The 16,707-nt window shown below is 35.3% G+C and overlaps 1 protein-coding gene across 6 annotated transcripts in view; it reads right to left on the reverse strand.

The window, feature by feature from the left end:
* The window catches only part of LOC122716668 (glucose transporter type 1), a 28,354-nt gene that overhangs the window by 899 nt on the left and 10,748 nt on the right, over positions 1-16,707 (reverse strand). For 5 of the 6 annotated variants that reach the window (XM_043939971.1, XM_043939970.1, XM_043939965.1 and 2 more), the window contains 11 exons: positions 15,612-16,368; positions 10,864-11,056; positions 10,019-10,129; positions 9,399-9,494; positions 9,056-9,216; positions 8,465-8,824; positions 8,063-8,294; positions 7,690-7,902; positions 5,974-6,198; positions 5,514-5,653; positions 3,323-3,352 (listed from right to left, as the gene is read on the reverse strand). In XM_043939971.1, the coding sequence (XP_043795906.1) occupies positions 3,323-3,352; positions 5,514-5,653; positions 5,974-6,198; positions 7,690-7,902; positions 8,063-8,294; positions 8,465-8,824; positions 9,056-9,216; positions 9,399-9,494; positions 10,019-10,129; positions 10,864-11,056; positions 15,612-16,360 (2,510 nt within the window). In that variant the 5' untranslated portion in view covers positions 16,361-16,368. Of the gene's footprint in view, positions 1-3,322; positions 3,353-5,513; positions 5,654-5,973; positions 6,199-7,689; positions 7,903-8,062; positions 8,295-8,464; positions 8,825-9,055; positions 9,217-9,398; positions 9,495-10,018; positions 10,130-10,863; positions 11,057-15,611; positions 16,494-16,707 lie in introns of all 6 variants that reach the window. The other variant, XM_043939966.1, reaches the window with a different exon arrangement.

Here is a 16,707-nt window from a genome sequence, read left to right on the forward strand (position 1 = left end):
AAAATAACTTTCGTTACTTGGATTTATTCCGATTTGCATTTTTTTTCTTTCTTTCTTTTTTTTTTTCTGTCTCGTCTCAAGAAATGATAATTCATTTCACAGTTTCTAGCCTTGTAGGATTTCAGTGGTTCACTGGCCTGTGTAGTAGACTTCAAACATATGTATGTATCGCTTATCGCTTGCATAATTATCGAATTTCAACTACTTTGACTATTTTGCTTTCTTATTGAACAAGATAATTCGCGGGATCGCGGTTAACCATAAAAAACGAAAGGTGAATGTACACGCTGTGCGGAGATATTTCGATCTCTTCTCAGCGTGACTGAATATTTCTTAATTAACTTTTCCTGCAAGGTGAATGAAAATTAGGTCCAAAAAGCTTGACCAAAGTTAAAAAAAAAAAAAAAAAAAAGAAAAGAAAAAAAAACTCCACCTCGAGGTTGTCCATGTATGTAGTGAAGAAGAAAACTAAAACCAGTAATTAAATAAACAAACAGATTTATTTTACAACATAGAATATATGTGTGTATATATATATATATATTGTATGTATATGTATACGATCTTATCGGTGATGCCGAAATATTCGTTCATTAATATAATATATACTAGTAACGAATGTTTCCAAAAAGTATTTTTTTTTCTTTTTTTTTTCCTCTTTTTTTTTTTTTTATATCTTTTAGTCTTTAAACTTGTGTGTATTCAATGATATAATGATATCTTATAGCAGTTTGTGTGCTACGAGTATGCTAAATCGTTGCCGATAACAATTATTCCATTAGATTGACCGGAGATACGAGAATCTATAGTGGTCTTCGATATTCGATTAAAATCGTTCTTAATTATCAGTATTTTTTTTGTTTTTTTTTATTCGTTTATTTATTTATTTATTATTTATATATTTTTTTTTATGGTTTGTCAGTAGCATGGGTATGGTTGGCAGTGGTGGCGTCAGATAGGACGGTCTCCTTGCTAGAGTTAGTGGCGAGCTCCTCTTCCCTGCAATATAATAATGTTACATGGCCAACGAGCCTCGAATCGTTTTTGTGTTTCGATTTTGAGAGAGAAAATCGTAGTTTCGCGCCGTTACGTACAAGGAAACTTTTCATTATAAGAACGTATCAAGAAAATAAAAAAAGGGAAATCGTTGGAGATTCCCAAATACCGTAATTATCGTGGAACATCCGTTTCGAGATGATTTATCAAGCTTCTGTTAATAATAATCTGGTCGGCTGTGTCATCTGACGATAATATTTGATTAAAAGTGACCCATTTTATTTATCGTGGATATAAATTGTCGTTATCTATCTTCAACGTGAAAATGAAATGATAAAATTTTCCGGCAGAGATGTTTTAAAGAAAAAAAGAATTTTGTATTTCGATTACAGTCAAGTAATTCCTAATGTTATTAAAACCAATCTCGTTTGAAACATTAGAGATTGGTTTTTTTCTCAATAGGAATCATCTATTTGTATTTATTTATTTATTCTTTTTTGTTACGTATTAGATATACAACTTGCTCGAAACTTTGTAATTGTAATTGTTAAAATGTTAATGCATATGAATATATTGATACAAGCTGTAAAAAAGATATACATATTTTTTTTACGTATGAAATTTATTCACGTGATGCCTTATATCGTTCATCATGATTTACCTAAATAGTTTATAAATATAAATAGATATGTATATATGTATATGTATAATAATAATGATCACATAAATGCGTTTACTGACACAATAAAAGTCAAACATACACAATCATAAATTGATAAGTAGCACTCATTCGATCATAAAAGACAAGAAGAAAATGGCTTTTTATACTAATTCTATGTCGTTTATCAACTAGCGTACGGTTGTTATGTAAACGAACAAATTTAATAAAATTCCACTAAATCATAAGCAACCACAGACTGACTATCGAGTATTAGAGTTCATTCATATGTATATGTATATAAAAGCTGTTAACGATTCATCGAATGTTTCGGCAAAACCTTTCTTCAGCGTAATTTATAATAAAAAAAAAAAAAAAAAAAAACAAAGAGGATGAATGTGAAGAAAAAAAAAACAGAAAGAAGAAAGAAGAAAAGAAGAAAAGAAAATATAATTGCGTAGCTTGCGAGTTTATCAAGAGCTGCACTGATCAAACAAGGGAACGTGAACGTAAAATTGCTTTCACGCTTCACGTTAACATTTCCCTTCTTTTTTTGTCTCGTATTAATTTTCAATTACTTTCTTTTTTTTTTTATGTTTTGCGCGAACGATGGTATAATAGATTATGCAAAGCGGCTCTGCGTTTGCCTATCGAAGTAAAAATGTATCTATATATATATATATATATATATCATATTTGTATATAACTCAGAAATCATTTGTACGCCAAACAGTAATGTAAGCACTAACATGCAATCGCACAGTACAGCGCCATAAACTCGTGCCAACTATCGACATGAAAATTATTCCAAGACTGATCTGTCGTCGAACATTTATCGGGTATTGGTAGACTAAAAAGGAGCATGCTGTAAAATACAAGGCTCCAAGAAGGGAATCAAGTAAGTAGTCGGGGCTGTTATGTATAGCAAAACCTTGTTAACAATTAATCAGGTTGTATTGCACTTTGTTTTTTTTTTTTTTTTTGTTTAATCTTTCTATTGCGGCGAGATGCGAAATTAAAAGCGAAATTATATTATATTAATCACATAATAGCCCTGAAGAACTATTAGAAACTGTGAAATGTATCTTCGCAAAAGAAAAACCAAAAAAAAAAAAAAAAAAAATTACAATTTGTCGTAAATGAGATTTATTCATGCAATCTATATATTCTTCTCGTCTTTACGATTAATATAATAGCCTGACTGGTAGCGCATGAGATGGAAACTCACATGAGCTGATAGTAGTAAGTAAAGATGTTTCAACATGCCAGGCTGTTAGACCGAAGTTAATGATGGTCACTTAAAAATAGGCAGGGGCAGGATTATTTTTCGCTTGCAGAAGCAATGATCGAGGGTAAATTGAGCTCGAATTTGATACACATCAAAATCTCACCTTTGTGGAAAATGGGAAAAAAAAATATTATAACAAATATAATATAGATAATAGATAATATATAATTATGCGGCTAGATTTATAAATGGTTTGGCGGGAGAAGAAGAAGAAGAATAATAATGGATGTATGATTTGCTAAAAAATAATCCTTTCTTTAAAGACGACTAGTGGTGTCTTTGGTAATTTGATTGTCATGCAGTTAAATAATCTTTAGAAATTCATATAGTATATTGTAACAAAGCCACCACAGTAACAGGAAATTTATTATGTGACTCACCCATAAAGTCTGCTGTCCCGCAAGCTGCTCCTGCTCCAAATAACATAGAAAGCACAATTACGATATGTAGAACATAATTTTCATTGTGTGAAAAAAAAAAAAAAAAAAAAAAAAAAAAAAAAAAAAAAACGGAAGTTTCAGAACTTAAAGAATTTACCAGAACCATTAAATAACGATTTATTGAAATAATACATATACAATATGCTAAACAAATAAATATAATAATAATATCCATTTTGGCCTTGGGAAATACGTAACAATAAAACTATAAAGCTTCAAGCTCAGCACGTTTTACAAATGAATGTCCATAATAATATACGGAAATCTCAAATAAACATGGTGAAGGTAAAACAAATCGATCGTAGTTTCGACTATATTAAAAAAATTAATCCAATTTATTTCATTGTTAATTTTATCCATTATATTATATATGTATATTTATATGCAGCAACAACAATGATAACAAAAATCATTAGATAGATCGTGTCAATCAATCAAGAACAGAAAAAGAAATTTTATCTACAAAGAAGAGAATACACGAATCTACGAAAACAATGTTGTACCTTCTGTATTATTACAAGAAAGACTTTGTTCGGTTAAATGCCGAGGTAATTTATTTTTTTTTTTTTTCGACAATACTACTATGATATGAATAATGAACTGTTACAACCATGCGACAATCACGTTTCATGAACGTTTTCATGATATTATTATACACATATATTATAATCTCAAATATTTTGTAATTGATATACTTCTCTACTTCGGTTACGATATTACGGAATTAAAAAGATCTCGTTTCATTTTTTATCTATCGAAACTTTATTACAACTGTTCCCAATTGTGAGCTTTCAGGTATTTAATCTCGAAGCAACTCGAAAAGATAATCGCTGGTTCACGATCGGTTCGTAACATGCGAAGAAATTTCAAAAATGTTTATTCTCTTGCACCGGATACAATTAACAACGTAAATACGCGTACGAGTCGATTGATTTTCTTTCGAAGATATATATATATATATATCTTGAAAAATCGAACGAACTTTTTTATCACAGTTGAATTCGTATTATAGCCTCGATTAGGCGGCAATACACACACACACATACGTGGTGTGGCATTAAATGTCCAAATTGATCGATCCCCGTTTTATCATTACAGGGTAACGCATTTGTAATTTCATGCCTCAATTACATAATGCATAGAAAGTAATATTAAAGAAATTGTACTACTGATATGCTTGATGTAATAATAATAATAATGATGATAATAATAATAATAATAATAATAATAATAGCAATAATAACGATAAAGTTGACAGTATTGTTGTGTAATTGTAGCTTGAAAGAAGCTCTTACAGATCTTTAAGTGTTCGATTTATAATGTGTGCAACATCGTGATTCGATTCGTTTCAAGATAATTTGCTGCGCTCGTTTCCCTTTTTCCCCTCTTTTTTTTTTTCTATTTTTTTTTTTTTTTTTTCCCCTCGTCAAACAAATACGTGATAACGTTATGTTCTATCTACTCGATTAATCATATTTACAATTATTTGTCTATTTTTCGCACGATGAACGTTCCTATAAATATTATATCGATTTGTTGAATAAATTAATAGGCATAGTGCATTTCCTAAGCCTTCCGGTTTTTTTCGCAAGAATTAAATTCGAGTTTTTCTTTTTTTCCTTTTTCCTTCTTTCATTTCTTTTTTTTTTTTTTTTTTTTTTTGCACTTTTTTCTTCGATTCGAATATAACAATTCAGAATTCACGCGTTTCGTGATACACTTGATGGTTCATTGTAAAATATAGACGGGCGGATGTGTGGACGGATATGATAACAATATATTATGCATCGAATATGCACAGGATGCGAAACTTAATAATTCTTTTCGCGTTTCATCATTAACAAATCGACAACACGTGTTATAAAACATGGATACAAAGTCTCTTGTTGATTGAACCTCTTTCCGCATTTAGACAACAAATCAAAACGGATAACGAAAAAACGAACAAGCTGCCTTTTTTGGATAGAGCCATTATACATACAGAATAATACGTATATACGTGTAAGAAAAATCGATGGAAATCAGCGAAAAGAAAAAGGGGGAAGGGGGAGGCTTGAGAACTGAAGATTATCTATCTAATGATTTGCTATACGTATTAGGAATGGTGTTAAGTGGCTTATTTATTGCGTACCTGTCGTTACCATGCCTGAATAAAGCTAGAATTTCTTCGAATGTTTTATTCTTGGTCTCAGGAACCTGCTTGTACGTGAAGATCCAGAAGATGGCTAGGAATGCACTGAATGGTAGGAACGTGTAGTTTTCAAGGCTAGTCTGTAACACATAAAAACATGGGGGTCAACGTATAAATATAGCAAATATCAATCTGCTCGCCCTTCTTGCTTGAAATTCTTCTCGGTGCCTCTGTTCCATAAGTATCTTTCGAGCTTTAACCTTTAACTGATACCAATGAAATGAAAATACTTTAATTCTAACTTATATAAATTTTAACCTTAATTAAAAATTATAATATATTTTTAATTATAATTTATATATATATAAAGCATTATATATAAATTGGGAAGAAATTATGAAATTATGGAACATATTGAAATATACGTATAGCATACAGTAAAATTTATATAATATCTTACCTTCATACTTGGAAAACCGATGCCAACCACAAAATTAGCTATCCAATTGACGAGGACCGCGATAGACATGGCCGCAGGTCTAGGACCTTGGGAGAACAGTTCGGCCGTGATCATCCACGGGATGGAACCAGGCCCCACGGCAAAAAATACCACGAAAAAGAGCGTCGACACGACCGACAGATAAGACATCCAGTCAATCATTTCCTGCACATAACCGAAAAACTCCTATCAGGCAGTAGAATCGTGTTCTTCTTTCCTGAGCAGCCGGAGGAGTTCTCTCTCAGGAGAAAATTAATCGTAATACCTACGAAACTCAAACAAATAGAACTGAATAATATACGGCATGCAATTCAATGTGCAGCTCAACCCTGTGTTTAAGGCGATGATGCGATTGCGACAATGCGTAAACGTGCTCTTTTATTATATATACAATAACATCCTTCTGTTTATTAAGCGTTCAAGCGATATGACTGGCCATATTGTATCTAAGGAGTAACCAGGATACGATTCTTAGAGACCTCAGATAAATTAAATTGGTCTGAGTTGGTTGTAGTTATCGCGAGGTCCAGTTGACTCTTGTGGCTCTTTTGAATGAATTACACGTGTGTGTATCATCTGGGTTACACGAACACGATTACGATTTCGTAGTACACGTTAAAATAACGTTGCGAAAAAAAGCACACTTATAACGTATATATAGAAATGAATTTATTCTCATCGTTGTAAATTGACACGAGATTAGAAGATTGTCATTGATTCAATTATGCGCAAGAAGATGACAGGTTTGAGCCGGAATATAGACTAATAAAAAAGGGAGTAAATGTCTCCTCCAGGCAGTCACGAAAGAGGTCGTTAATGAAAAAGGGAGGGGATGGGACAAGGATGGTGACAAGGTTTCAAAAAAAGCACAATTATTAAAGCCTAAGCAAATAAATAAAACTGCATGCATCTTATTTAGATACTTTGACACATCAATATCTTTCAAAGATATTCATTCTTTAATTTGAAAAATACGTATTCGTTCTTTGTAAGTAATTATATTATTCAATAAAATTATTAAAATGATATTATCTTTCTTGTTTCTTATTATTATCTCTCACCAAAAATTGACGAGTCAAAACATAGAATATTAATAATCTCTTTTTCTAAAAGATGCAAATGAAAAATAACATGCAGGAGACGGGATAGATCTTACAAGTTACATGAATAATTGGGAGAAATTAAAATGAGATGTCGAATGCATATTTATATACGTTAAGTGGTGATAATTCTCACTGTCGTCGGTGCAGTGCTGCACTCCAGCTGTGAACAAAGTGTTAGATACACCTTTCGCCAAGGTGCATGAAGTGACAAAGCACAAAGAGAGACAGCTATATACAATCCACGTTTTTTGTGGCGTAATTTAATGTCCTGAGAGATTCTTGATTTTCATCAACTTTCTACGTTCGGCAAAACAACCTTCCTTCGTGATTAATTATTTCTCTTTTACTTTTCTTAGCGAGAATCGATTATTTTCTACTCGATTACTATCACAAAATACTTTCTATTTGATTAACGAGAATAATTTAATAATAATTCTACTAAAATACTATTACTTTTTATTTTGACGTGATTATTAGAGGATCTTAAGATGATAGTTACTTGTTAGTTAATAACATCGATATTACAATACGTAGCATAGTTGAAGTAATAGAAGTCTTAAAAATTTAAACTTACCTTTATGAGAAAAGAAATTGTGATGAATATTGAAAAGATAAACATGCCACCAAGACCGTATAAGTGCAATGTACGTCTTCCTGTCCTATCCATAAGAGGGATGGATACTAACGTCATAACAACCATAATGGAACCTATGCCAATGGTTGCAAACTTGGCACTCTCCTCCGTCAAACCAGAACTAGTATACAAATTTGTCGAATAGTAAAATACCTGAAACACACGTAGAAACCAATTTTCACAATCTATTACATCACTTTTAATGGATGAATCGCGTTTCGGAATTTAAATGAGAGCAAGTTCATCGTGTCCAATTCAAACTTTCATTATAAAGTGGGCAATGTACACGGAATTTATGGACTACGCTACTTACAGCGTTAATGCCTGAAAGCTGTTGGGAAAGTTGCATAACCACACCGATGATAAGAGGTGCTCTCAAAGTTGGGCTACATATGAGCTCTGTCATCGATATTCTAGACTCGGCTTGTTGAGCTCGTTCTTCAGCTCTCATTTCTTCGATATCTTCTTCCACTTGGTTACTGGCTCTCAACCTCCTCAAAGCTTTACGGGCTTCCTCCTCCCACTGTTTAGTAATGAGCAAATATCTAGAGCAAAGCAGAAAAAAAAAAGAGAGAAGCTGTAATCCTTGGTGAAAATAGAACATATACATGCTACAAAATTTTATATATTTTACTTTCTAATGAAAAGCTTTAGTAAAGATAACTTGAAAGATATTTCTCTCGATACATTTATTATATAGGATTTGTGCTTCTACCTTGGAGATTCGGGGCAAACTGGAAGCAGCAATAACTGTAGAATGGCAGGGCAGATAGCTAGTAATAAGAGAACTGGCCAACCCTCGTCCGTTCCAAGGATTTGCTCGATGCCCAGCACCTGGGAGACCAGGAGGCCCACCGTAACAGCGAGCTGGTTCACCGTGCCTAGGCCGCCTCTCAGGTTCAGTGGTGCTATCTCCGATATGTACATGGGAACCAACGAGGTGTTTAAGCCACAATTGACACCGATGATGAACCGTCCAAAGAATAACATTTCATACGAGTGAGCCATCTTTGTAAAACCCATCAGGCACCCCCCCACGATGCCCAGCACGTTGTTTAGCAGTAAGCCCCCCTTTCTGTCAGTGAACGAAAAGAAAAGAAAAGGAAAAATGAGTGATATAACTATCGATCTCGAATCGTCTGATTACCTGATCACAACACGTATTTAATTGCATGCACACACACGTTTGATTAATATCGATATATAAATATATTATATACGCTCTATATCGATGAATACTGTCTGGCGCGCAAGGAAGCCCTAGCCAAATTACTTGCAAATGGGATGGAAACATTTTCGTACAAACCTGCCAAATCTGTTGGCAATTATCCCTCCGCTAAAACCGCCTAGCATACCACCAATCGCAAATATGCTTACGGCCACGGAATACAATCTCTTCACATAATCGTCTGAAATGTCCTCCCCATATCTATCCTTGTACACATCTTTCATGAAATTTTCAATGTTCTGAAACGAATAAATCGTGTATTGGATAGATACAATTGCAAATTAAATTCTTTTATTTTATATTATTTAAAATGAAGAATTATTTTCGAATCATTATTTATTTAGCTAAAAATTTGTTTTGTAGTTGAAATTTTTATATAAATTTGTAAACGTATTTGTTTAAAAAAAATAAAAGAACATACCACTTCCGGCGCATTAATAACCCCAGTGTTGTATCCAAACTGCAACATTCCTAAAACTGCTGCCAGTATTGCATACGACAGGAAAAGTGTTAGCCCCTGAAATCATCGAACGTATGTTATTGAATATCGGAAAGTTTACAAAAAAAAAGTATTTCATTCAACAAAAATCGAAAACAATAATTTGTACTTGAAATAAAATAATCAATAAACGCATATTCTACTGAAAATAAAATCAAAGGCAAATTGGATTGAAATAACGATAAAGGATGAAATAAAACTACGCCATAAACAATGTCATAATGATTTATTAAAAAATACTTTTATCATTCTGCTATAAAATCATCGTGCACAAGTACAACGAGATGCATATGAAAAAACCAAACAGAACAATCGTAATAGTTAACATCACGCAAAAAACTAAATACAATTATGATGATGATGATCTTGATGATATTGATTGATGATTTGATAATTAATTTTATCATGATATTGATTTATGATGATAATTGGTACAAATAAACAGCCATCGAAAGCGATACCGAGTTTCTCTCTTTTACGAAAAATAAAATAGCACGCTGAAAAAATTAAGAACTTTTCTAATCGTGGAGATCAAGCATCACCTGCTCCAAAAGTCTAAGTTTCCGTCGATGAGAATGTTCTTCTAGTCGATCCACGTATTCTCGTAATTCCTCTATTTCTTCTTTCACCTGCTGTACCGTATCTAGTTCGTGCTGCGTAACACATTAGGAAATACTATTTAGAATGTTAAAATTTAACATTTTAACCAAAAACTTAATACCGGTAATACTATATTACTGTATTATACCGAAATCGATATATTATTAAAATAAAAATAATTACCGGCATTTCTTTCTATTTTTCATTCATTCAAAATAATTTCTCTCAAACTTTTTAACTCATCATTCCGCTTTATTAATTTACTTATTTATTCTAAATATCGATGATTTTAGAGACTATAAAATTTTATTATATGCAAGATGTAAACCGATACTTGATTAAACGCGAATTTGAATTATTTCGAAATAGAAGTTTCATTCCAAATTTCGAAATGCGGTTAACAACAAGATATCTCGAAAATTTATAATTTATAATTCTACGGTAAATAGATTAAGGTTGATACGTTAGAACGGCTTGTTATTACAATAAAACGTCAATTTTTCCGAAATTTATTTTCAAGAGAATATTGAAGATATTGACGCATATATTACCAAAACGAACGACAGATTTTTTTCTTTTTTTCAAACAGGAAGTTACCAACCTCGATTTATATTTTTACATTTTCTCTCGACACAGTCTTATCTTATCTTTGTTTTTTCATTCTTTCATGGCTAGATATATAGATAGAAAAAGTCAACCGGCAATTCGTCGCGTATGAGGTTCTAATTAGCAAGATTTCGGGCCGTGGAAGCGATTCGATAACGTTGAACGTGGAGACCGACAGTACCTTGATCGCGACCATGTCCCGTTTGACCTCGCTGACCTCGCTCTGGCAAGACTCTACGCTCTTGGTGAGTTCCTGCAGCTGCGTGCGGATCTCGCAGAGGGCGACGGTGGTCTCCAGCTGGCGGTCACCCCGCTGCAGCTCGTCCAGCTTGGCACTCAAGTTCATACTCATAACGCTGACCTGTTTCTGCAGACTGCCCACACACACATACCCTCACGTGAATCTCGCTGGCTCGCCCGGGAAAATAAATCGACATTGTCGAGCACATTGACACACTAGACACGATCAAGGCTAGCTATGCCTAGTCCCCTAAACAGAAGTCCAACTACCTCCGCGCGAAAAACTGCCGAGCCTTCAGTAGCGTACGCTTACTTGCAACCGGGATGTAATATTCGCTTATTAATTTCTTTTTTTTTTTTTTAATTTACTACTATTTACTTATGTTACATTATATTTTTTATTTATTTATTACTGTTATCGTTATATATATATATTCTTTTTTTTTTTTTCCATTATACGCGTGGAGACAATGTGATTCTGATTACGACATAGGGAAAAAAAGATATACTACTTTATACCGGGTGTATCGACGTACACCGCATGCTTTCTTCTCTCGTGCTTTAAATCTCAGCGAGCCAGCGGTAGCTCGGCAGCTAAGGAAAACGTTGGGTATACGAGTAGCGTGTAAACAGAGATATACAGACACATATATATGTATTATATACATATATCATATTCTGTCTATGTATATACGAACATAGAAATATATATATATATTATAAATTGAAAAATAGCACAACGTACAAACGCCACTAAAAGCACGTCTAAACTGTGTGTGGGTGAGTGTCAAGGTGAGAAACACTACTGTGATATATATATATTTAAATATATATATATATTTTATTTTATATATATACATATAATTGTCAGAGCTGTGCACATTAGATGGAAGTTTGTGAAAAGTGAGAGATGAAAACTATATTTCCCCGTAAGTAAGTAAGTAATTAAGTAAGTAAGTAAGTAAGTAAGTAAATAAGTAAGTAAGTTAGTGTATAAAATACGGCCCCGTGAATTTCGAATTTTTTTCCCCGCTAAAAAAAAAAAGATCATCCTTTGCTCTTTATGTTCTTTCTTTTTTTTTTTTTTTTTTTTTTTTTCCTCTTTCTTCAATCACGAATATCACGATCGTTTTCCCCATAAATATGAGACAGCTTCGGCACGCGCGAAGCGTGATTCTCTACTGACACGATGCGGGAATGTGCAAGGTGGATAGAAAATATGATTCGATGCACGATTTTTTAATTTGAACGTTGCATGTATACATGGATAAATAATATAACGAATAGATTATGATGAACGATTAGAAATCTCTCGATCGAAGGAGATTTAGCAAACTTATCGATCGATGTGCACAGCCAAGCAGAAAGGTGGTTTTTAATCAGGAACGAAATTAAAGAAGTGAAGGGGAAAAAGAAAGAGACAGATAAACAGAGAAAGAGAGAGAAAGAGAAAGAGAGAAATAAAGAGAGAAAGAAAGAGAGAGAAAAGATAGTCTGTACGTGTATGTGATTGTGTGACAAAGTGAAAAAGAGAAAGAAAATTTACGCAAGGCATGTCGAGTGACAGGTGAATAGTGAAAAATGAATGAACACATGAGCCGTAGTGGAAGGAGAGAAAGAGAGAGAGAGAATGTACGTGACCCGGATGACAAAGTGAAAACCGAAAGAAAGAAAGAGAAAGAAATATTTTTAATTCAGAGGGATCAAAAGGTACACGGAGATAATAAAAAAGAGGTTTAAAGGGAAAATAAGCGAAGAAATGAAAATATAATATAGACAGATAGAGAAAGAAAAAGAGAAAGAGAAAGAAAGAGAGAGAGAGAGAGAGAGAGAGAGCAGTGATGATGTTGCCATGTACCTGGGAGGTAGGGAGACCATGGCTGTGTTCCGAAACTACAGTAGCCTCTATGCCTCCCCACTCACTCCTCTTGATTCAGTATTTCGTCTTATTCTCACAGATCTATTTGTTCTTTGCTTTGTTCACGACATATGTACGTACGTTGGATTATCCACCAAATCCAATCAATTGACTCTGAACGATTGCACAGCTTGTTGTCAAGTGGGTCCACAACCAAAGGTGGAGGGGTAACGTGTGGCGGGGGGTTTAAAGGCCGACGACGCCCGCCCCTGCCTCTTATCTCACTCACTCTGTAAAACTTTACCTAGTTTGGAAACACAGTCGTGGTTCAGTCAAAATTATGTCATATAATGATATTATTCGCTCGAATTAGCCACGTGACGTCCAATTCATCTATCAAGGACGGGTTCGTCACGTGTGAAGACATTTCGTCTTTCTTTTTTTTTTTTTTTGTAATTTTTATTTTCCACATTTTTTTTTTTTTTTTGGTTTTTAAAATTTTTTTTTCTCACGCATCGCCATGCGACGCGCCGCCAGCTTACTCACCCCTGCCTAGTCGCCCGCGTCCACAAGCGAGCTTGCAATTTGAATTGGGCCCATCACTTTAAATGCGAAACGATCGATCGGCAAAATAATTGACAAAAATTAGCAATGATCTCATGATAGTGATAAATAACAAGGAGGCACGCACACAAATAAGTGACAAAGATGGCACATCGAGGTAACGATATATGAGTGTATCGATTAGAACGATGCCAAGGGAATATATGATTGCATCACTTGCCGCGTATGGAAAACATATAACGTGTATTATTATCTATGTTGTACACGTGATGCGATGGTTTTTATGGTTTTTCGTCTCGATGATGATCGCGAAACGAACGAATTCCGTTTCGTTTTCGCGTGAATTCTATTAACACAGTGCTTCACACAGAAGGCGAACGTGGTTGAGACAATGATCGGTGAGAAAACGGTCGTAATACCATTACAACAGTGCTTGTGTGATTCACAAACTAAAAGTAGCCGCGTTGTGCATACGCTCGCTATCCCTGTTTTCCTTTGTCCCGTTTCGATATTCTCCGTCTATCGTTTCGCAGTGCTGTTTGCGCACTTATTTGTGTACCTGACTTCCGAGAAAAGTGACATGACATCGAATGGAAATATGAGCAATCAGTGGTAAGCCTGCGAGCGCCGCAGCCAAAAAAAAAAAAGAGTTCATGTAAAACCCGTATAACAACGTATCATCGGTGTCTCGATATTACTGTTTATGACCAAGGGTGTGTAGTATGTACAAGAATAGGACTAGAGCGAGTGTGATTTATGTATAAATGATAAATGGCACGGCACAAAGCCTTGCATTGCATTCTCTGATACATAAAGAGTCTATGTAAAAATGATAAGCAGGGAAAACGTCTGTTTCTTTTACTTTTTTTTTTTTTTCCTGTTTCGTTTCTCCTTTTTTTTTCTCTACTTTTATTTATTTTTTTTTTTTTTCGTTTTTTCTCTTTCTTTTCTATTTTCTACTTTCTTTTCTATTTTTTTTTTTTTTTTTTTTTTTTCGTTTTTTCTCTCCGTAACTCAATCGTAACTCGTAGGGTGAAACGAGGCACCGCCACTTAGGCCGGGAATTACCTGGATGCGTTTAGAGAATATCGAAAAGATTGTTGGACATTGAAAAGAACAATGTCTGTGGAAAAGGTTCGTTGGATAGTAATTCTTGTCTACGAGAGAGTTTATGATCGATAAGTAAGTGCTATCGATTCGGGTACTTCAGGGCGAATAATAGAGAGCGAGAAGTGTTCTCTTAATTGGTATGCAAGTTTTAAGAGCTTATATACGTTATTCTACTGCCGTGGCACTAAGCTAAAAATTACTTCGAAAGATTTTTTATTTAAAAAAAAAAAAAAAAAAAGAAAAAGGAATGATATTTGAAAAATTGTCAAAGTTCGATCAACTACGGCCGGAAACGGCTTAGACTTAGGATTACTAAAAGTAATTCTACTACGTTTTATATATGTAATCGCTGAAGAAACGAATAGAATAGAGTAATTACATAATAATTCTATAACAAGAGCCTAAAAAAAAGATCACTACGGAATATTAATACAGGATCCTAGAAAGGCGCTAAACTAGGAAATTAGACCATAAAAATGTTTCGAGACATTCGTCGCCCGCAGGATTCGCCAAGATTCAAAAGTTCACGATCGAATTTAACAATATTAATAAACTTTCTTTCGCGAATGTTTTCCACCGAATATCCGAATATCCTCCACGTTTTTTTTTCAAATATATATGTTCAAGTTCACGCATTAAGAAGAGAGAGAGAAATATATATATATATATTTAAATATATAAATTTATATAAATCTGGCTCGAACAACGGACGAATTGAAAAGAAAACGTTTCGTGTAAACGATCGATCTTGCCCGGTACATCCAAACAATCCAGATAATTCTCAAAGACGTCGGTGGCGACGCCTATGTAACAACGTCCCCTCGGTAAATTACTTGCTATATCGTGTATACCAATTACTTTTGAAACGTAAACTGTATATCCTTTCCGTGATAGAAGAGTGTCGCTCGAGGTCCGAATTTCTCTCGATCGCGAAATTCGTACGCAACGATATTGACAGTATATTAAAATCGTGTGAACTGAGCCGCGTATTATCGGATTAATTATCAATTAATGTCCAAAACAAAAAAGACGCGTGGAGGTGTTTTTCGCAGAAAAAAGATATATAATGGTATATATATATATATATAAGAGAGAGAGAGAGAGAAAGATATATATATATATATATATATATCGTGGGGTACGTCGGGGAAACGTACCTTACAAGCAACTCCCGTAGAGTGGCTTCATCGTCCTCCTGTACCTCTTCCTGCGTCTCATTACTGAACGAGCCGCGGCTTGGGTGATGATGCTGGTGATGCCTGCCGGTCGGCCTACCGGTGCTGCCGGGTGGATACTGTCCGTGCAGCCCGTGATGATGATGGTGATAGTGACCGGTGTTGGTGGAGGCCGAGTGCAAATAGCGGGCGACGGTGCTGGTTGCACGCCCCCTGGTCAGCTTGAGGCCGGTAACAGGAGGCGGCAGTACGGCGCCTGTACCGGGCTCCACGTAACTTCTTCGTGAGGCATACTGCTCCTCCTCCACCCTGATGATGTCCTGACGTCCGCTTGATGGCCGATCGGCCGATCTGCTGCGCGATCTCGCGCTAGTTCCAACACTTTTGCTCGCTTTACGACCGGTCGTGCCGGTATGCACGCCGGAGGCGATTCTCTCGCTCCCTTTGCCCTGCCTCCACCAGCTGCTACCGCCGACCTGTGCGCCAAAATCGAGCCTCCCCCTCCCCCTCCCCCTTCCCCTTCCCCTTCCCTCCTCCTCCTCCTCCTCCTCCTCCTCCTCCTCCTCCTCCTCCTCCTCCCCGACGGCGGCACCAGCCGGCCCTGGTTCCGTATCCTGGGACCCCGAAAGGCCCGAGATCTCTTCGTAGAGGCACTCCGAATCCGGGTCCGTAGACACTGCCGCGCTCTGCCACAACTGGTTTATTGGCTTGAAGCCGCGTGAATCGGCCATCGTTTGAGCTACACGCCAGGACACAGACACAGAGAGAAGAATTTATACAACATCGACATCATCGTCCCCTTCAACGTCTTCCTCGGCTGTGTTGACTAAAGGCCACCACCCGATGCTGCGTTTCCGAGGAATACTAAGAGCAACGAGCGATAAATTTCTTTTTTGTTTTGTCGTTTCTCGTTCATTGGTTTCGTTATTTTTTTTATTTATTTATTTATTTTTTTTTTCGTGTGTGTTTGATATCTTATGATAATTCTAGATTGATTGGAGCAAGCTTCGTCTAGAGATTGCACAGCAACGGTACGTGGTGCGCCTAACGTGTTCTTATTTTTTTTTTTTTTTTTTTT

This window comes from Apis laboriosa, unplaced genomic scaffold (genome assembly GCF_014066325.1).
Source record: "Apis laboriosa isolate Shangri-la unplaced genomic scaffold, ASM1406632v1 scaffold47_cov149, whole genome shotgun sequence".
Classification (NCBI taxonomy): Eukaryota; Metazoa; Arthropoda; class Insecta; order Hymenoptera; family Apidae; genus Apis; species Apis laboriosa.